Source organism: Gossypium arboreum, chromosome 4, assembly GCF_025698485.1.
Source record: "Gossypium arboreum isolate Shixiya-1 chromosome 4, ASM2569848v2, whole genome shotgun sequence".
Classification (NCBI taxonomy): Eukaryota; Viridiplantae; Streptophyta; class Magnoliopsida; order Malvales; family Malvaceae; genus Gossypium; species Gossypium arboreum.
The window spans coordinates 121282795-121305073 of NC_069073.1; the positions used below are offsets into that span (position 1 = coordinate 121282795).

The 22279-nt window shown below is 30.4% G+C and overlaps 3 protein-coding genes and 1 non-coding gene across 4 annotated transcripts; 2 read left to right on the forward strand and 2 right to left on the reverse strand.

The window, feature by feature from the left end:
- The first annotated feature begins 904 nt into the window (after positions 1 to 904).
- Positions 905 to 4622, forward strand: LOC108457783 (proteasome subunit beta type-5-like). The gene is made up of 8 exons (XM_017756925.2): positions 905 to 1059; positions 1148 to 1288; positions 1780 to 1909; positions 2344 to 2450; positions 3105 to 3239; positions 3350 to 3453; positions 4068 to 4168; positions 4270 to 4622. Exons 2-8 carry the CDS (start codon positions 1175 to 1177, stop codon positions 4395 to 4397), a joined length of 819 nt encoding a protein of 272 aa, XP_017612414.1. The 5' UTR covers positions 905 to 1059; positions 1148 to 1174; the 3' UTR covers positions 4398 to 4622.
- A 901-nt stretch (positions 4623 to 5523) lies between these two features.
- Positions 5524 to 10212, forward strand: LOC108457758 (small ribosomal subunit biogenesis GTPase RsgA 1, mitochondrial). The gene is made up of 5 exons (XM_017756887.2): positions 5524 to 6340; positions 7775 to 7996; positions 8571 to 8765; positions 8875 to 9068; positions 9896 to 10212. The coding sequence occupies exons 1-5, from the start codon at positions 5696 to 5698 to the stop codon at positions 10083 to 10085; spliced, it is 1446 nt and encodes a 481-aa protein (XP_017612376.1). The 5' UTR covers positions 5524 to 5695; the 3' UTR covers positions 10086 to 10212.
- Positions 10213 to 11307: 1095 nt separating this feature from the next.
- On the reverse strand, positions 11308 to 14014 carry LOC108458015 (60S ribosomal protein L17-2). Its single transcript, XM_017757244.2, has 7 exons — positions 13882 to 14014; positions 13741 to 13777; positions 13595 to 13635; positions 12466 to 12696; positions 12284 to 12386; positions 12128 to 12195; positions 11308 to 11501 (listed from the first exon to the last, which is right to left on the reverse strand). The coding sequence occupies exons 1-7, from the start codon at positions 13882 to 13884 to the stop codon at positions 11448 to 11450; spliced, it is 537 nt and encodes a 178-aa protein (XP_017612733.1). The 5' UTR covers positions 13885 to 14014; the 3' UTR covers positions 11308 to 11447.
- Positions 12933 to 13062, reverse strand: LOC128292084 (small nucleolar RNA snoR74). The gene has a single exon (XR_008282069.1). It is a non-coding gene; the product is annotated as a small nucleolar RNA snoR74 (small nucleolar RNA).
- Positions 14015 to 22279: the final 8265 nt, after the last annotated feature.

Genomic DNA, 22279 nt, shown 5'->3' on the forward strand with positions numbered 1-22279 from the left:
AGTGGTTAAAATAGATTAAGTTAATTGATTGTCGATTATGAATATTGATGACTTAATCAACTTTTAATATATATTATTTTAATTTTAAAATATATTAGAAAACATGTTATATAAAATTAAAATTTTAACCAAATTTCAAATTAATTTCTATTTAGTTTTATTTATCATACTTCAAATGTAACAAGTAAAAAAACCTAATTTAATTGATTGAATTGATTAATGTTAAGTTGATTCAGTTAGGTTGTTAAGACTTAAGTCAACTGGTTAATTAGTTAGTTAAAATATGATGTTGGTTGGTATAATTTGGTTTAATAGACTTAATTAACTGAACTAACAGATATTAAGTTGATTCGGTTAAATTGTTTAGACATAAATCGATTAGTTAGTAAGTTAAAATGTGATGGGTGTTTTTACCCAACTAGCTAATTGCAGTAGTGTTATTAGAACCAAACTAATATGGTCAATTCGATTGGAAATTGGTCGGTATATCAATTTAAATAATATGATTAAATTGACATTTGATTGAATCATTCAAAATTAGTAAAAACATTAAAAATCTAGAAAAAAAATAGATGGTTGAACCTAATGAACAAATTTATAAAATTTTAATTAAATTTTATAAAATTTTTAATTATTAATTGTTAGACAGACTGTTGAATCAATTAAATTGATTAAACTAAAAATTGATAATTTAGTCTGCTGGAATAAGCTGAATCATCGGTTCAATTTTTTAAAACAGTGTATTATTGTGTTATATTGAATTGGATTCAAATTAGGGTTTAGAGTTTATAGATATTATCTGAATCCAAGCTATGAACTAAGGTCCAATTCGTCTAAATCTGGGCTTACAAAGTCAAATCACTGTTGGTTTCGGATCATATCTCGGGCCTATTCGCTATGCCCGATGACCCAAGCAAGCACGCTGTCCCTTTGCTCAAGAAAGCTCCCACTTAAATTTATCACCCCCCCACAAACCCCAATTCTCTATATTTATTTTTGCTGGATCTCATTTGATTTCTCTTTTTCTTCCCGCCGATCATCTGCAATCTGATTGAAAAGGTAATTTTCTTGAACCCCTTTTCTGTTTTCTCGGAAAATCACCATAAAAACGCTTGGAATTCCCTAATTCAATCTCTGCATTCTATAGAATTGTTTAAAGAAGAAAAAAACGAACATGAAGCTTGACACCACCGGTATGGAATCGGCGGCGCCGGTTTGGGGTTCTCATAATGAACTTGTTGATGGGTTTTCGGCTGCACCGTCATTCGAGCTCCCAAATACTACTGATGTGAGTTAAAATTCTTGTGCTAATTAGTAACTCCCTTTTTTTTTTTTGTGATAGAAAAAGGGTTAAAGTAGTATGGAGGTTCCTGTACTATAGAGACCCGATCAAATTAGTCCCTCAATTATTAAATGGATCAATTTAGTCCTATACGATTAAAAAGAATTAAGTAACATTTATGGTATAAATAATTGCAGTTCAATTCCAAAAAAAAAGATTTTATGAATATTAACTCTGTTAAACGGTCTAAAGATTTGCTTCAACTGCAGTTCAGTTGTAGTTTTTAACAGTAAATGTTAACTCTGTTCCAATTTGGTCTTGTTTGATTCTTTTGAATAGCACAAGGATAAATTGATTCATTAGCGGAGAGGGACTAAGTTGATGAGATCTCTAATAAGGGACCTCTTAGGTACATTAACCTAGAAAAAAAAGGGGAGATTTGTGTGTGTGTTTTAATTTTTAATTTTTATGATTGGTTGTTTTCTTGTGGATTGCAGTTTGATGGGTTTCAAAAAGAAGCTATTCAAATGGTGAAACCTGCTAAAGGAACCACCACACTTGCCTTTATTTTCAAGGAAGGTGTAATGGTTGCTGCTGATTCTAGAGCTAGCATGGGAGGCTATATATGTATGTCCAAGTGTCATTTTAAATTGGTTTGTGTGATGAATTTTGGATTTTATCGTTTTGATTAGAAATTTATTTGTAGGGAAATGATTTGTTAGTTGTAATCTTGGATTAAATTTTGAACTTAAGGCAATTCTTAGATGTCTTGCTTGCATTCTTTTGTTATGTTGGTCTGACTCTTCATTTTGCTTGAATTATCGTTATATTCGGGCAAAGGTATTAGGGTATGACTCTCTAAGCACAAAAATTTATGAAAATACTTGGTGTTAGACATATATTTGTGCCCTACACTCACACCTGAGTTTGAGTAACATAGTTCTTCTGCTCTTTGTTTTGCTTAAACTATCCAGTTCAACACATAACTTTCCTGCTTCATTTTGTTGGTTTTGGACACTAAGAGTGGAACTGTATCATTTATTTTTCCTGTATTTTGGCAGCATCGCAGTCAGTGAAGAAAATTATTGAAATCAATCCATACATGCTTGGAACAATGGCTGGTGGAGCTGCTGACTGCCAGTTTTGGCACAGAAATCTGGGAATCAAGGTATGAATTCCTGCCATCCAAGTCCTTTTCCGTGTTAGCTTTGTTTAGCTTGTTTTGTATGGAATTGTATAGTATATCCATGGCTTTTATGCAGAATGTTTCATATTGGCATTGTTTCTTTATGTTTTTTGTTGGTTCTTTCGCATTTCTGTTTTTCTAAAACCTTGAAAGTGCAAGTATGATACGAGTAGCATCTCAGAGGTTTCAAATGACGAGCAAATATTGTTTTCCTAAAACCCAATGTTGCTCGAACTCTTCATTTTTCTTAAAGTACCAGTATCCAATGCTCTTGTCCTACGCACATTCGGATGTTGGTATATACATGAAAAACTTCCAAAAGTTGAATATACCACTTTCGGATGCATATAACATAGAGATTAACCATTTTGAGTTCTGATTAAGCAAATTTTTATGCATGATATCAATATTAATGTCTATGACTAGATGTGTATGCAATGGTGTGTTAATAGCATAACAAACCTAGGTTTCTAGTATTTGATCTTCTTTCTTGTTACCAAAACGAATTTCCAAGGACAAAGTTGTGAAAATGAGTTGAGGCGTGGTTCCTGTTTCCGTAGGAGTTAGATGATTGGATTTAATGCATTTTATTTTCATAATTGTCTATATGAAGAGCTAATGGATTACCGTTTACAGTGCCGGCTGCATGAATTGGCAAACAAACGTAGAATTTCTGTTACAGGTGCATCAAAACTGTTGGCAAACATTCTCTATTCTTACCGTGGAATGGGACTATCAGTTGGAACCATGATTGCTGGATGGGATGAAACGGTATTTGAAACTAAATTTTACTTCATTTCTCTCCTCCGTTCCCCTTTTTTTCAGTAGCATTTGATGCATACCACTGCATGTTTTAACATACTGCGTGTTGTGAATTCTAGGGTCCCGGACTATACTACGTGGACAATGAAGGGGGAAGGTTAAAAGGAATGCGTTTCTCTGTTGGGTCGGGTTCACCATATGCTTACGGTGTGCTGGATAATGGGTATGCATTTTTCTTCTTTCATAGTCGTTTTTGTTCCGTTATTAAACAAAAACAAATGACGGGAAAGGTGTTATGGTCCTTCTAAAGTTAAGATTTGAGAGTAAGTTCATCTAATAGATATTATGGATGTACCAGTCAATTTCGACCTGAATTTGAAAACCTAATCCGATCAATCCAAATCAAATCTAAGCTAATCAGGTTTGAACTCGAAATAATTAGCTGCAATGACCTGAATTAGACCATTTCAGGCAGAATCCAAACGAAGTGATTCAAGATGATCTGAACTTGGAAGTGTTCGAGGCCTGAAATGGTCTGAACCTGCAATGGTCCGACCCGAAAATTTGGCCTCCCAAAACAAATGATCTGAACTGGAAGTTCCAAAAATCTTAAAACCGAAATGAACCTATGTAGATTAACCCGACCCATCCGATTGACAAGTCTAATTATGGATGTATTACTTGTTTGATGATAAGCAGTTAGCAAGAAACCAGTTCTGTTTAAAAGTAAGATAGCACTGCCTCAATCGGGAATTCTTTTTGTTTTTCTGTCGTATTATGCTTAGCTCTATGTATTCATGGTCATTAATTTCTATTTTTGGGTGAACTCCATACCAGCTATCGGTATGACATGTCAGTTGAAGAGGCAGCAGAGTTGGCTCGAAGAGCTATTTATCATGCCACATTCCGAGACGGAGCCAGTGGTGGTGTCGCCAGCGGTATTTCTCTCTTCCTCGAGTCTTATAATAACATTCCCTCCGTTTCTGTTTTACGCTTGTCCTTATCCTACTTTTAACAAACTTTAATAATTCTTAACCAGTTTATTACGTGGGACCGAATGGCTGGAAGAAGCTATCAGGCGATGACGTTGGAGAACTTCACTATAGATACTATCCGGTGATGCCGAGCACGATAGAACAGGAGATGGCCGAAGTAACTGGAGCCTAAGAGGATCGTCCTTGACCTAGACCTAATTGAAGATGTTTGCCTTCACAGATCGGCCGACGGGATTCCATCGGATTCTACAAGGACAGTTCACTGATAGACTTGGTTTGTCATTGTTGATGTTGAAATTTCTTAAAAGAATCAAATTAGTTTAAACGGGAATTTGTTTGGAAGTTATTCAGTTTCGTTTCGAATCGAGCTCGGGTTTATTTGATTTGAGCTATCAAATGAGTCGAATTTGAAGTAATTTAATCCCTGAATTGAGTCGTTGACAAGCTTAATCGAGTTTTTCTTTGTAGCTAGAATTGAAAATTTTCTATACAAACTCGAAATCAAGTATAAATAATTGAGTATGAGCATGATAGTTGAGTTCATCTTTTATTAGTTAAATGAGCAGAATAATGGGCTAAGTTAGAAGAATTTTTAAAATTTTTAAGAAGATAGAAATTAAATTACAAATTTTACGATAATAAAAATATTATTTTATTATTTTATAGTTTTATAATTTTAAAAGATTAAATTATTTTTATTAATTTTAAGAAATGTTAAAGTATAATTTTATTTTTATTAATTTAAAATTTTAAAAAAATTTAAAATTTTTATTTTAGGAGGACTGAGCTCCTGTCAATCTCTTAGCTACGTCTTGAGCGAATTGAATTTAATTTGAGTAAAGTTTATTCTTGAACTTAATTGAGAAAAAGTTTGTTCTTTTAATGTGTCAGGTGACATAAATTTATTTTTATGAAATGAGTTTTAAAGTAAAAAATTCCTTAAAATTTTTAAAATATCAAAAATTTAAAATTTAAGACTTTTCCAATTTTATGAAAATATACTTTTCTAAGAAGTAGGTAAAACTTAAAAAGAAAAAAGCAAAATCAGAAAATGAAAAAGGTATTGAAAAATTCAGAAATATTTATTTTAAAAAACATTATTATAAAATTTTGAATTTTTAATACTTTTAGTCCCCAAAGAACTATGAGAATTATTTCAATTTAGCAATATTTCATTTTAAAAAAATGTAATATTTTTAATTTCTTCCTGCAGTTTCTTGAAGTTTCACTCTTTTTTTAATGAATTTTTAAAAGAAAAAACTTTTGGTGCGACGTGGCAACTAAGGATTAACCCTCATAAATAATAAAAAAAAACCGCGCACTGTCCGAACATAGTAAACACCCATTTCCTGTTTCACTAGAAAAATGTATGAACATTCTTACTTATCGACTCTCAATTCAAAACTATAAACCTTTTTAAAGAAAAAAAATCAAAGTTTTTTAACGAAATCGATTCCCCACTGAATCCCGATGCCAATCACTTCATTTTCACTGTTCCGCAGCCGTTTACCCGCCATAACCACCGTTCTCCGCCGTCACTCACCACCCTACCGCCACCTCTTTATCGTCTCCGCCAAACAGACCCCTTCCAATCCAAGACAAAACGTATCCAAGAAACCCCAACCCAACAAGAATCTCCTCAAGGCTAAACACACCTTCAAAGATTACTCCTCCTTAGCTCCCGTCCTTGCCCCTAATGAAACTCCATCTCTTTCCGATTCTCAAGCCGTCGGCGCCGTTGCCGCTTCCCAAGCCAATTTCATGCGGGTCATAGTTCAACGGGAACCGGAGGATGGTATGAAAACTGGGTTGGAGTTGCTTTGTGTGGTGAGGGCAGTTTTGAAGAAGATAAAGAGGAGGGTTTTGGTTGGGGATAAGGTGGTGGTTGGTTCGATTGATTGGGTGGAACGGCGTGGGGTTATTGAGAATGTGTTTCAACGGAGTTCTGAGATTGTTGATCCGCCGGTTGCTAATGTCGATCGCTTGCTCGTGCTTTTCTCTATGGAACAGCCGCCGGTGGAGCCGTTTATGCTTACGAGATTCTTGGTTGAAGCTGAGTCTTATAGGATTCCACTCACGCTTGCTTTGAACAAAACGGAACTCGTTGATGAAGAGGTTCGAAGCTTTGACGCTCTTTTGATTGTAATTTACCATAAACTGTTAGTTGCAGATGTTACTTGCACTAGGGCGAGTCGAAGAAATTGTTATATTCAATTGTTTTAAGCTTATTGACAATTGTTAGTTGCAATGTTACTCGGAGTCGAGCGTTAGTGTCGGCCTGTAATGTTACACCGAGTGGAGTGTCGGCCTGTCGGGTACAGTATGCATTCCCCATGTCCGAATATGTATTGACAATTATTAGTTTCAATGTTACTAGGAGTCTAGTGTTACAGTTATTGTTGGCCTGTTGGGTATAATATGCATTCCCCGAATATGTATCCATGTCTAAATACGTCTTAACAATTGTTAGTTGCAATGTTACTTGGAGTTGAGTGTTAGTGTCGGCCTGTTAGGGACAATATGCATTCCCTGTGTCAAGTATGTATTGACAATTGTTACAATGTTACTTGGAGTTGAGTGTTAGTGTCGACCTGTCGGGTAGGTACAATATGCATTCCCCATGTCTGAATATGTATCCATGTCTGAATATGCATTGACGATTGTTAGTTGCAATGTTACACGGAGTCGTGTGTTAGTGTTGGCCTGTTGGGTTGACAATTGTTAGTTGCAATGTTACTTTCCTGTTGGGTACAATATTCATTCCCCGTGTCCGAGTATGCATCGAAAATTGTTAATTTCAATGTTACTTGGAGCCGAGTGTTAGTGTCGGCATGTTGTGTACAGTATGCATTCTATACGGTTATATCTAACTTTTTCTAAGTTTTTTTTTTGAAGTATCATATACCATGTTCAAATGTATATTGATATAAATGTATATTGATATGAGTGTTGGATGAGTACTTTTAAGAAAAATGAAAATTCGAAGCAAGATAGGTTGTTCATTTCACATGTTCGTTATGGCATTGTAATTTGACTTGTTCTTAGCAAGTTTTTTATCCTATAAGACATAGGAATTAGATCAACAGATTAGGGGCAATTAGTTAAGAGAAAATCAAATGGAAATTTACACACACACATATACTAGTAGCTCTAGTCTATTATTTGAGCTTCTGTAGTTGTTTGTTTATAATAAAGAAATATGTTCTTCATCTCATGAAATATTCTATGTTAGTTGGAGTCAGGCTTGAGTGTTAAATTACGGTATCTGTAGGACATGGGTGTGTTTAATCTTTTCTAATTTTTCAATATATTTGAGAAGTACTTGAAGGGTCGTGTTCTTCTACTATTGTATAAATTTGTGTTGGGATATACGTCATGTCCTTGAAGTACAACGGTACTTCAAAAAAAATTAAAAGTTGGTGCAACGAAACATTGAATTCCTTGATTTTCTGTTTTATAATCTATGAATCACATTTACATTGTCAAATAACATTTGTGTGATTCCCTTGTCATATGTGCATATTGGGGGACTTTGAAATGCTTTTGCAGACTCTTTTCGCATGGAAGAATAGGTTGCGAAGCTGGGGCTATGAACCGGTCTTTTGCAGTGTTGAGACCAAAAACGGACTTGATTCTCTTGCATTTTACTTGAGGGATCAGACAACTGTAATTGTTGGTCCTAGTGGGGTTGGGAAATCAAGCCTTATCAATGTTCTTCGAAGTGATCACCGCGCTCCTGATTCCCTTGAAGGAGATAATTTGTTTGATCCTGTGGGTTTGTTTCCTTATTCCTTAATACTTCATTTTCGTTTTTCCTTTGAGTTGAGAATGTTAAGTGTGGATTATATATATTGATAATTGCAGGTGGAGTTGCTAGGGTTTAGAGCGATGAGTGCTATATATATGTACATGTATGTATATATTGCTTTTTTTTTTTTTTTGGGGGGTAAATTACACGGGTAGTCACCCAACTACAGTAAAAAAAATTTGGTTACCTAACTATTCAATTTTATCTTTTTTTGTCTGCAACTTTTAAAATTGGCATAATAGCACCTTTGACCCTCAACATTTATAAAATATGTCAATTTAGTCTTGATTCTAAAAAATTTAATCCTTAACATTTACACATTATGTAATTTAGTCCTTTTTGTAGTTTTGCTTTTCTTTTAGGTTGAGAACAATAAGTGCTATATATATATATATATGTATGTATATATTGATAATTTGGCGTCAGGTTGGTAGGGTTTGAATTTGAACTTTCATGCCTTACAAGCCACTTGCTACAAGGCCAAGAGGTTGTTAGTTTCGTATATTTCTCTTCCTTAAAGAACATCTCTTTCTGTAGATTTCAGGCAGCAAGTGGTTTGAAGATCAGAGGGTTGGGGAGGTCTCGACAAGAAGTGGCAGAGGGAAACACACTACGCGACATGTTTCGTTGCTTCCACTATTGGGAGGGGGCTATGTTGCCGATACTCCGGGGTTTAATCAACCCAGCTTGTTGAAAGTGACAAAGCAATCTCTTGCACAAGCTTTTCCCGAGGTTGTTTGCCTGCTAATTGTGATATTTTACACAATTTGGTTGCACTTGACCTTCTATTTGCGCTTTTTGTGGCATCCGATGTCTTTGTTCTGATCTTTTTCTTTTTCAGATTCGGAAAATGGTAAAAGACAGTGAACCTGCAAAATGCTCATTCAATGATTGCTTACATCTTGGTGAACCTGGGTGCATTGTGAAAGGGGATTGGGAAAGATATCCATACTATTTCCAACTTCTCGATGAGATCCGAATCAGAGAGGAATTTCAGTTGAGGACATTCGGGACCAAGAGAGAAGGTGATGTCAGGTATGTAAGACTAAAACTATGTTACTCCGATTCTTCATTTTTTTTTTTAAATTAGTCATCCCTAAAACCCGACTTTGGCGCATATCCAGACATAGGTATTTGTAGGCTCTCCAAATACATAGAAAAACCTTACAAAAAAGCTTAACATGTTCTTGTCATACGCATACTTGTTCAGACACTTGCATCCAAATCCGAGAAATATAATTGTTTACATTTCTGAAAATGGTAGTCTAGTGAGATGCCTAGATTCTAAACTTTACTCTTCTAAACAATGTTTTATTACAATGCACATTTCTTTTTTGTTTTTTTCATTAAGTATCGTTAATAATTTAATAAAAGACACTTTTTATAGTAAAAGTACCATGGAGGCTCCTGTATTAGGTTTCGAATTGTATTTTGTCCCTACTAGAAAATGGGTAAATTAGTCTCTATATGTTAGATCAAATACCAAATTGGTTCTTTCTATTAAAATTTTCCTTCATTTGTAGTACCTGGTGTGACGGATGGAATAACCAAACAGTATTTCATTCTAATATATAAGGATCAATTTTTAATAGGAGGACCAATTTGTTATTTGATCTAATGTATAGGGATTAATTTTCCTATTTAGTAAAGCAATTACTAAATCCGACCTTTAATATAGGGGCGTACTTTTACCTACTTTTTTATTTTGCTATGCTATGACTTCTCATTTTTCTTGAAGTACTTGTATCCAACATGTGTCACATTCATACCTGAGTTCGAGTAACATATATCTTCTTTTTCGAATCAGGAACCTGTGAATATATTTTTGCTTTTGGTTTTGGAATCTAAAATGCCATTTGCAGGTACAAAGTGGGAGATATGGGTGTTCAGCAAGCTGAACCTCGATTGGAACCGAAGAAACATCGAAGGCAATCGCGGAAAAGGATTAATCAGTCGTTATTAGATGAATTAGATGAACTTGAGGATGATGATGATAGCTTAGACTTAGAAAATGACCCAATTATTAGAGCAATAGAGAATGAAAACCAGTAGGTTAATTCACTGGCCTTTTTAATGCACAGTGTAAAAATGACGAGGTTTTGACTCTGAACCAGTCAATGAAGAGCATCTAAATCTCTTGTATCCATGAAAGAGATTTGTGCAGTTTTTTATACATAAACCCTCATCTGATTGGTTTTTCACTAGTTCATTCTTTTCTCTAATGATTTTAGGCTTAGAGTTTATGAATAAACAACCGGATTGCATCGGATTTATTTATTTTTCCGAGCAATATTTTAAGAAATAAAACGGTAAAGGTGTTATGAAGGTGCCTCTAGATTGTATTTTGTTTCATGTACTTAAAATATAGTAAAAAATAGGTAAAAGATAAGCAAATTAATTCCAGTATTTTAGATAAAGGAATAAATCATTTCTGATAAAAATTTTATTCATTGATATTATAAAAATTAGTATAAATGATAGAATAAGTAGACAGTGACATATGATGTGTTGATGTGTTATATGTATATATTTTATATTGCTATACATAGATCAAAATTTTTGAAAGGATCAAAATTCAACTTTTAATACAGATATCTTATGATATTTTTATTGAAATAAACATATTAAAACCGGACAAACTTAAGTTATAAATTTTAAATTTTAAGACATCAAATTTTATTCAATTTGGATCTATTCTAATTCATTTTGATTATAAAATTAACAATTGAAAACTCGATATTAATTCGACACAAATCTAAATTAACTCAAACTTGCTTAAACTTGAAATAATCAAAACTCAAACTTGCTCGAACTCAGTAATAACTAGAGTTGAAAATTATAATCTGCAAAACTCGAATAATTCAAGTCCAAAAAATTTTAACTTAATAACAACCTTAACTCAAAATTTGCTTAAATCAAAATAATTCAAAATTTTTAAAACCTAAATTAACTTAAAACCAAACCAACCTACCAATTAACAAACCTTGTTTTATATTAAAAGTTATATTATTAACAAATGGATGTATTTAGAATTTAGTGTAATTCAGTATAATTAACTGATTTAAGTATTAAATTGAAAACATCGCAGCATCAACTTCAAAATTTGAGAATTCAAACTTTAAATGCGTAATATCCTCTCCTATTTAATTAGGAAGTGCATAAAAAATTAATCTTTTGAGTCTATATGCATATGCATTTAGTATATAAATGAAACATAACATAAAACATTGTAATTGAGACAAAATCTCCAAGAAAAACAAAACTCAAGACAACATTTGACTAAAACATGCTTTGAAATAAAAGGAACCATCCAACACATCTTAATGTCAAAAACTTCTTCAAAAATAATGTATGAAATCCAAAGACCAGAAATCACTACATTAACTGAATTGATAAAGTTTCAAACTTTTTCACTCAAGAAGAAGCTGGGGACTTCTTGGACTTGCTCGCTGCCAATTGAGTCTCAGGCTGAAAGCAAAAAAGGAGGATGATTAATCAACAATATACGAAAACCATATAGATATTTTTGTTCTATGTTGCTCCGACTAACTCATAACTTTTTCTCGAAGTATCCATGTCAAATACTCAATGTTTGAATGCATATAAGGATAATTCATATCCGAATATAGATATGAAGATATGACTCTCCAAATATGAGAAACTTTCGAGTATACTTAGACCTGTGAATTCTGACCTGAATCTGAAAAACCAACCAGATCGACTCAAATCCAAAACCAATATAACCTAATTTGGCCATAAAAGCGAACGACCCAAACCCAAACTTGAATCTTGAATGACAAACCCAAAACAACCCCAACCTAAAATGGCTAGAGCTTGAAATGACCTGAACCTAGAATGACTTGAATCCGAAATTACCCAGACCTGAAGTAACTTGAATCCAAAATAATCCAAAACCCAAAAGGACTCTAAAAAATTTTGAAACAGAAATGATATGACCCAAAACTAACCCGATCCGCTCAATTGACAGGTCTGAGCATACTTGTGTCATTTACAAGAATGTATCTTTAACACTCACACCCAAGTCCAAGTAAACATAGTTTACTCTTAGGAAACATAAGTTCAAATCAACTCACCTCTTTTTTGACAGGTTCTTCCTTCTCGGACAAAATCAACTCAATGTGGCAAGGAGAGGACATGTAAGCTGAATGAAAAGATTCAGAGTCCTATTAACACATGAAAACAAATAAACCCTAAAAAAATATATGCATATTGATGGTTCCAATACATACGGTTGATTCTTCCATGAGCTCGGTAAGTACGACGTCTTTGTTTTTGGGCCTGGTTAACCTGGATGTGAGAAATATGGAGTGCATCGACGTCTAAACCCTTAACCTGGGAGATTAATATCAAATTGTTAGGAAAGGAAAGCAATGGAGTTGATCATGAAACTAGAAACCATAGAGTAGAATACCTCGGCATTACTCTCAGCATTCTTCAGCAAATCTAGAATGAACTTTGCTGATTTTACAGGCCAGCGACCTTGTCCGTTAGAATGCCTGTTCTTTGCTTGTGCTGTACGTCCAACACCACCACAAAAGCGTCGGAATGGTATGGCTTGCTTGTGGGCCATAACATCCTCCAAATACCTTTTAGCCTTAACCAATGGCAACTTTCTAATGGCGAAAGCTGTCTCCCTTGTGTTCTATAGAACAATAACTAGATATAAGACTCATTGATGATGACCGTCAAACTAAAACAGCACATAATGAGAACGATCAACCAAAAAAAAAGGACGGGGAATATATCATAAAACTGATACTTTGATAGTTCACAAAGTGCACCAACCAAACATTGAGACATGCCAGCAAAAACAATTGAGCAAACTCATTCTCAAATCACAGCTAACTCGAAAACTAAATTCTTTTCCAAAGAATTTCAAAATGTTGCATCATTTACTGAACCTTAAGTTACCGAGAAAATCCAGAGGTTCACCCAATAATAATGCGAGTAATCTCCCTGAAGTTTACGAGAGCCTTGTTCGAAAATGGCAACAAGACCCTGCTTTTTTCATCAGGTTTAAAAACTTAAATACTAGACCAAAAAAAAATCTAGAACCATAAGCAACAAGTTCTAAAAAAAGACTATCCAAAATCACTTAAAAATCCTTCCCAACCATATTCAATAATTTGATCCAATTATTAACTACGATCAATTCAATTATACATATATGACATGTTTAATAAACACGATTCACAACACATTACACTCCTAAGAAAAAGAACTCAGGTTCGAATTCTAGAGATGACATTGTTGAAGGTACAAGGTGAAACCCGCAAATATCAATCTACATGGTCCGTAAAATGGACATGGAAGATTCTTTGGTTCCACCAAAAGAAAAAAAAAACACGATTAACACAACAGAGTTAAACATACTGTGTGTATATATATGCTGATTTCACTCTTCATTCATTAGCACAACATGATTTACTGGATCTTCAACAATACATGATAGACATAGGTTTCTAAACAACAAGCCAACAAATACCCAGAACTTAATATCAATAACTAGATAAAAATTATATCGGGTTTGATGATAGTACCTTGAAATGAACCCTAAGATCAGAGCCCCTTGCCTTGCAGGCTGCACAGAACCAACACCAAGCACCATTAGTTTCCAAGAAAAAAAAACTAGGGATTCTTTAGAAAAAGGGGGAAATGCAGAAAAAAATATTAAATGGGTATTTACATTTGGTGGGATTATCGGGTTCCTTCGAATACTTCACCTGCAAAACGATTCAAAACAATATTGTTTTTAATGTTAATATAAAAAGGAAAAAAAAAGATTTAGAATTGAAATTAAGGAAGTGATTGAAGGAAAAACGAGCACCATGGCTGCTGATATGTGATCTGAATGAAGCCTCTGTTGCTTCTCAAGAGTGCTTCAATTGGGAGGTCTGCCTAGCAGTAGCAAAGCGGCGAATTGAGAGTAATGGCGCAAATATATAGATTCTAGGGTTTTTAAATGGTTTCTTTGTGGAATAATTACGCTTTACTCCCTCTACCATGCTAAAATCTTGATTTAATCTTTCTATTTTAATTTGATCATCTATTTTTTATAATCTTTCAGTAGGTTCAAAATTGATAGTAGGAGCCAAGCCATAAGTTTTTTCTGGGGGTGAGATTATGCTATATATTTTTATGGAAGCTTATATTTTTATAGTTTTTAAAAGGATTAAATCGAAATTTTATTATTTTTAGGAATGAAATTATAATTTCACTATGCATCAACTTGTAAATTCATAAAATTTAGAGTTTAAAACAAAATTTTTCTATCTACCCTCCCCTGTTTGATAACTAGTTTGGTATCAAAAAAAAAATTAATAACACAATTAATTATGGCTAAATGTTCAAATTAAGGCTCAATCACTTAGAGGTTATTCGTATATGGTTTAAACCTTTTAAAATGGCCAAATAAAGGCTAAATCTTTTCGGAAGTGCTTAAATAAAATATTTTCAAATGTTGTATATGGTTTCAATTTTTTTTTTATTTTCATGCAGTATTTGATTTAATTCTTATTGGCTCAATGTTTTATTCTAAACACGTCAAACATATTACAAACTAAACTGAAGTGCGTGAAAAGCCCTCATTTGAACACTTTCGTAAAGATTTAACCCTTTATATGACTGTTTTGAAATGTTTAGCCCTGAGTAACTCCTAAAAATTTTAGCATAATTTGAATATTTAACCGTTAATTGATGTTGCTAAAGTGACAACATGAAAACATTTTTCGTTCTTTTGTTCAGCCAATAAAAACTTTGCATATCAACCGACCATTGAAAACCATTTAAATAATTAATATATTGCTTTTAACTGTAATAATTAATAGTTTTATTAATTTAAATAAACTAATAACATTATAAAAATAAATGGACCAAATTATATTAAATTAAAATAAAGGGATTAAAACTTAAATTTCAATGTAATAGAAAGACTACAACCAGAATTAAACCTTTCCTTTTTCAAGCTTAGATTTAGGACAATTTGGATAGAAAAATTATGGATCCAATGCTAAGAGATCTTTGACAGCCCAATTACTACTGGGTAAAGGCCCAATGCCAATTTCAACCTACAAAGTAAGAAAATTTATTTGAAAATTTTACATTTAATTTATTTTAATCGAAACCGTCAATATCGTACCGATAGATATATTGTTTTTATTGTATATCGATATGTATTGATATAGGCATGTTTCGGTGTTTCTTATGTACCATTTTGAGCATTAAATATATATAATTATAATTTAGTTTTAAGATTTTAATAAAAATATTATATAAAATGTAAATATAGCTTAATTATACATGTTTATATGAAAAATACAAATAAAATTATTAATTGAGTTTAATAACTTAATTTAAAGATTATAACTTATTTTTAATGTAATTACGAAAAAATTAATAACCAGAAAAAATTAAATATAATTTAAAATATCTAAATCAGTTAATAATCAGTATCCATCGATATAAGTCAATACAATTAAAATGAACTGCTATCAGAATGACAAAAAAATCGAATAAAAATTTCTAATTATGTAATCACGTACGTTCGTGTGTGGAAACTATGCATTTAGTTAGCACATATAATAAATAATGGAACGTACGGTTTGAAACTAATTAATAATAACATATAAAATATGTACGATATTAAAATGAAAAAAAATTTATGAGTTGAATGAAATTTAAACACGTAAATACATCATATTGAGAATACTAAATGCATTGCAATTGTTTATTGTGGTATTGTCATCAATATTGAGTTAGTGTCGAATTGACTTGTAACTTGATTTGTTCATAGGTCGAGTTACTTGCCCGAAATTTGAGAGGGTATAAGCAAAAACATTAGGCCCGAAAAATAAACTTGGACAAAAAAACTTATGCCTGTTTAAAATATGAGTCGAGCTCAGGTTGAACATTCAATGCACTACCTTTTTTAAGTTTGTAATATTTTATATTATGTTATTTTTATATATTACATAATTTATAACACAAACTATTATGATGTAAATATTAAAAATGTTAAGATCACTATATATAAAATTTTAATAAATATATATAATTATTTTTAAAAAAAATATGGGTGATCCTAAAATGACCTTAAGTTAGCCATTCACAAATATGGTAGGCTTAGGCAAAATTTTATGTCCATATTTTAGGTCGAGTTTGGGCAAATGTCTGATCTCAGCTTTACCCAACCCATAAAAATCTCTATTTGTGATATCAACTCAATCAATAACATTATTAATATATATAATTGATGAAAATAATAAAATATGCATAACACAGTTAAAATATAAATACCATATCAAAAAAAAGTTTTGGGCACAATACTAAAATTAATGTTTTATTAATATAAATAATATGGGTTTGGGCACATGCAAATTTTTATTGGCTTCTTTTAAGAAATAAAAAGATTAAGTACCCTCAAATTGACTCATAATACCAGCTCAATCAAGGGTTTTGTTAAGTGTTGTTGTGTATCTGGTCTCTCAATGAGGCTAATTTTCCTATTTATATAATACGTTATAGGTAGGCCTTCATGCATGCCAACATATATTCTATCTTAAGATTAACATGTGTTCTCTAAGTGCGGATTTGCTTGCATGAAGATGCGAGCTATGCAAGCTATCATTATTGGAGTAAAGGGGATTGGGTTGGTCATAGTCAAGTAACTGGATAGCGAGTCAGTAATGACGAATACCATAACAGACTTAAATAATAGTATAAATATAATAATATTTTAATATTTAATATTATTCTAAATAATAAATTAGATTTGGTCTAACTTAACTTCAACTTGAAGGAATAAAAAAAAAATCAAATTGTAATTTGACCTATAAAATTTTAAATTTCAAGAGATTTTCCCCTTGAAAAAAGAAAAATTCATTGAAATTTTCTTTGTGAATTGGCTAACGTAAGTAATGTTCAACGATCCAACCACTATTGACAAAAATAAACCATTTTTGGACCAATTTTTGATACATTAATGACAAAATTGTTCATATATTCGAATTCCGTTTTTATTATTTTATATTATATAACCATACGGAGAGGGGTGAAATTAGAAAAAAAAATTTTATAAAGACTAAAATATAATTTTATAATTTTCAAAGGATTAAATAAAAAATTTATCATTTGTGAGAGAAACAAAAGTATGGCCCAAGGATCCATTGCCTCTTATCACAAAAGTCTTTTTCACATATGGTTTATGGAGAGAATCAAATGACAATTATCCTTACCTAATAAGATGTATAATTAAATTTATGTGGGTTATCGACAGGTGGTTTATAGTATAAAAATTAAGGGTTAAGGACGAATTTAAAGGGTAGACAGGGGTCTTGGCCCCCAAAATAAAAAATTATCAGTTCAGCCCCTTTATAAATAATGAAATTACATACTAATATATGGTGAAAATTGAACTTTAAACCCTCAAAATGAAAAAAAAAATGTTTTGTCTCTTAAGAAAGGATGAAATCATAAATTAATAAATCATAAATTTATATTTTAAAATTGAATAAAAGTATTATGAAGGCCATTATATTAGGAGTCGAATTGCATTTTATCAATTTTACTAAAACAACGAGTAAATGGGTAAATTGGTCATTTTGTTAAAAATTTCATTCATTTTCACTATTAAAAATTAATCATTATATGCCAGCATAAGTTACACCTGACACGCCACGTGTAATTATTTAATTATTTTATTAACCATGCCAATTTTTATTAGCATTTTTAACAATAAAAATTGACAAAAAAATTATCTGAAAAGATCTATTCACCCTTTAATACAATGTACAATACAATATCTAATTTCCTTTACCAAAGAACACCTTGAATGTCAACATCCAAAGTTGTTGGATTCGTTGTACCAACAACTTGAAAGACAAACACGTTTCATTCAATTTATAATTTTAGATAAAATTTGCATTTAATTTTGCAATATAAATCAAATTAAATTTTAGAAAATTAGGCAATATAATAGACTTTTTAGAAAAACTAGATTTTTTTATATTTGTGCTAATTTAAAAATAATATATATAAACTAGTTTTTTTATTCCATTTTATTATATATATTAATTGGAATTTAATATATTTTAATATTCTAAATATATTATATTACAGTATTTTGAATGATAAAATTAAAAATAATATTGGATTTTAGTTATAGTATAATTAAAGAAATTTAATTTTTTTATTAATAAGGAATATATATCCATAAATTAATTAAGTTGAATAATTAAAATATTGTTCATTGTACTAAATAAATAAGCGAAATTATTTTGAATTAATTGTAATTTTATTTAAATTTAAATTGAGAAAATACTATATAATATTAAAATATAAATACAGTATATAATGTATTTAGATTTAATGGTGTACAATGCATGTTTAGGTAGAGATTTAATGGTGTACAATGCATGTTTAGGTAGAGAAAATATTTTGATTAAAGAAATTTGACTGAGTCCATTTGTATTTAAAATCCATAAATTTCTTCAGTAGAATATTTGAAATTGTCATTTCCTTTCTATACTGACATAAAAAATAATTATCAGGAGATGAGGACGAGAGTTCGAGTACACTGAGACGTATTATCTTCGTATTTAAAGGTTCAGGAGAGACTATAAATAGTTTTAAGCATTGTATTAGAAAGAGCAGATAGTTAATAGTTACAAACAATCAATATTGAATATATTTTATTAGGGTAAATTGCGTTAATAGTCATCTAACTAGTAGTAAATTTCTTTATTATTACTAAACTATGAAAAGTTACAAAATTATTATCTAATTATTAGTAATATTCTTTTTTTTATCACCGAATTATAAATGTTACAAAATAGTCACTCAACTATTCAAATTTATCTTTTTTGGTCACCAGTTGGCTAACGGTGACGACTTTTAAAATTGACACTATAGCAACTTTAACCCTCAGCGTTTATACATTATATTTATTTAGTCTTGATTCTAAAAAATCTAACTTTCGACATTAATATATTGTGTCATTTGATTTTTTTTATTTATAATTTTACTTTTCTTTGTGATATTTTGCCCTAAAAAGCTAAAAAAATGCATCAGTTGAATTTGATTGAAAATATAGAAAAATGAAAACACCAAAAATCAAAGATAATAATTTTCATATTTTTCTTTCTTTTCAAATTAACCCTCTATGTCATAAATAAAGCAAAACCATAAAAAATACACAATGTGTAAATGTTGATGGTTAATTTTTAAAAATAATACTAAATTAACATAATTTATAAATATTGAGGGTTAAAGTTGTTATTATCCAATTTTAAAAGTTATTAGGCGGGGACCAAAAAGACAAAATAGATTTAATAGTAATTTATAATTGATTGCTTGTAAACTTCGACTTCTAAGGGTATGAAGTAGGTAGCAATGGGGTTAGGTAGATAAAGGATAGTCATATCTCATCCTTTCAAATATTTTTTATATAATATAAAGAAATATATATTTAATAAACATAAAATAGTATAGTAAAAATAATATTTATATATATATTGAGGGTTAAAAATATATTCAGAATTGAAATTACATGTTAAAAATATAAATCTAAGAATATTTTTTATTAAATTTTGGTTTTGTGTCTTTATTACGTTTTAATTCGGGCTTTTCGCTTATAATTTATTTGATATAATTTGGTTATTTTACTTATTAGTTAATCAAAATAGTTATTAGCGTTAATAATTTAGATTGTGGGTTCGAACACGTTTTTCTTCGGTTTAAAGGTTGAGGAAGGATATGAGTAAATATATACATTGTATAAAATAAAAACAAATTGGGCTAAAAAGTTGGCACTTTTTAATTATTATTATAAAAACGCCATTTTTAGTGGCATTTTGGGATCAAAAACGTTACAAATATATACCATTAGTGGCTCTAAGCAAAAAACACCGCTATAAGTCGTTATATAGTGGTGTTTGTGGAAATAGTGCTGCAAATAGTACATATTTAGCGGCGTTTGATGCTACGCGCAACAAAGGTACACATAATGGGAGCAGCATTAATGGCATTTTTTCTACCACAAAAGGTAAAGCAATAGCAGCATTTATAGATTAAATTTTAAGTTTTAGCATGATAGAGGAACCAAAATAATAATTTAACCTTTTTTAAAGACTGTCTACTTAATATCTTGGAAATTACTTCAAACCTTAAAAGTCTATGCTATAATAAAATGTTTTATAAAATTCAGTGTATCGAGTCAAGTGATATCAACTCAAAATATAAAAATACTAAAAAAATTAATTTTCTCTATAAATGGAGAATTGATAGTATAAAAGTATTTTGACATTGAAGTTTTATATATATTTAAAAAACTTCTTAAATAAAAATACTTTTAATCAAATTTTACTATTTATTTTCAAAATAAACAACTACCTCTATTAAAATATATTACCACTCTCTTTTACAAACTATCATTTTATTCTCACATATTTTCTTTGTTTCACTAAATTGAGTCTTAGCTCGATTGACATAGGTATTGTTGCCAATGTAAGAGGACGTGAGTTTGAGTACATTAAAACACATTATCCTCCTATTTATAAGTTGAGGAGCGACTATGAATAATTTTAAACATTGTTTAAAAAAAAACACCAAATATGATCAAAACCTACCTATAATGAATTTTAGTGTATCCAAAGTGAATCGCATTATTTGTTTATAAAAATGTGTATGGAACTTTTGAATTTTGCAAAAATTGGAGCAAAGTCCAAATGGTACTAAACAAATAGTAGGCTACAAATACTTTTAGGCAACTCTGCTTTTAAGAATATATTTACTTGACTAATGTTTTTGAATAATTTTATGGTGCAGGTTGCTTGCATTTGAGAATGTTTCAACTTCTAAATTCCAACTTTTTTTTATGATTTTTTTAGTGAATGCATTTGAGAGGTCTCTCTTATAAATATTTATTAAATTAGTCCTTTTACTATTAAAAAATTAAATAAGGTTAAATTGGAATATAGTTAATATTTACTGTTTAAAAATATAATTTATTGTTTGACAAAGTTAGTATTTTTGAAGTTTTATGGTTTTGTAAATGAACTGCATATAATAAATGTTAATTCTGTTACAATTTGGACTTATTTGATTTTCTTTAATAATATAGGGACTAAATTGATCTATTTAATAATAGATAGACTAATTTAGTCAAATCCAGATAATAAAAGGACCTCCCATATACTTTAACCTATTTTTTGTATATGATTATTACATTTGTTCATGATTAAATTCGAAATTGAATCCTTAAATTAGAGGTAAGCTCTTATCTATCCACAAAAGTTGATTACGAGGATGAATGGTAATCGGAACTGGGAGGCTTTGCCTCACCACAAAATTTTTGAAATTTTTGTTAGATCCCTGAAAGTTTTTTGAAAGTTTTAATTAGTACCTCAAGTTTTTTGAAAATTTTAATTAAGTCTTGAACTTTTTTTTGAAGTTCCTATTATACATTCTTAATTTTTGAAAAATTTTAATTAAATCCTCAGTAATTAGTTAAAATTTACAACTTTTTAAATTCGAGATTTTGATTATTACAATAATAACAATACCGACTAAGTTAAATTTCAATCGATTTTAAAATTAACTAATCTTAATAATAGGTTACGTTATATATATATATATATATATATTCAAATTACAATCTCTTTCAATAAAGAAAAAAGAACTAACAAACAAAAGAAACCTACTACCATGTTTAGTCGCCGACGTGCTTTTTTTTAGTAAGAGAAAGAAATTCAAAAATTCAACTTTTTCAGACAATAGCTGCTTTTGCCTACCACACAAATTCTTAAATCGAAAAAAAATATCCGCTTTCAATATATTCGAATTCTTAAATTTTTTTGTTACATATAATTTTAATATTAAACTTTTTTTTACTATTATTATTACTTTAAAATATGATAAATCAAACGATTAATATTTTTTTATATTATTTATGTTTCTTTTCCGGTTAATGTTTGGAGTTTGTAACTGTTTCTCTCAACAATATAATTTTTAAGGTTCGAACTTGCACCAAATGTCTTTTTAATGTTCAACTTTACATTTACCGACAATTTCACCTATTCGCTTTAAAATTAAATATACTACGATTAAATTACTCATTTTTATAATAAAGGGACTTATCAAGTAATTTAACCTTTTAATTTAAATTATTAAATTTACCGTGTAATAATCATATTTAAGGTCTTATATTGATATATATAGGGTAAATTACA

Bases quoted from the DNA above. Each gene is read 5' to 3' on its own strand.
- LOC108458015 (XM_017757244.2), bottom strand. The intron at 12,387-12,465 runs GTATTCTACTCT...TTAATCTCCCAG, and splicing joins ATGCTGAGAGTAATGCCGAG to GTTAAGGGTTTAGACGTCGA. The intron at 12,196-12,283 runs GTATGTATTGGA...CTTTTCATTCAG, and splicing joins AGCTCATGGAAGAATCAACC to CTTACATGTCCTCTCCTTGC.
- LOC108457783 (XM_017756925.2), top strand. From the start codon at position 1,175: ATGAAGCTTGACACCACCGGTATGGAATCGGCGGCGCCGGTTTGGGGT. The intron at 2,451-3,104 runs GTATGAATTCCT...TACCGTTTACAG, and splicing joins ACAGAAATCTGGGAATCAAG to TGCCGGCTGCATGAATTGGC. The intron at 4,169-4,269 runs GTATTTCTCTCT...ATTCTTAACCAG, and splicing joins CAGTGGTGGTGTCGCCAGCG to TTTATTACGTGGGACCGAAT.
- LOC108457758 (XM_017756887.2), top strand. From the start codon at position 5,696: ATGCCAATCACTTCATTTTCACTGTTCCGCAGCCGTTTACCCGCCATA. The intron at 8,766-8,874 runs GTTGTTTGCCTG...TTTCTTTTTCAG, and splicing joins TTGCACAAGCTTTTCCCGAG to ATTCGGAAAATGGTAAAAGA. The intron at 9,069-9,895 runs GTATGTAAGACT...TGCCATTTGCAG, and splicing joins AAGAGAGAAGGTGATGTCAG to GTACAAAGTGGGAGATATGG.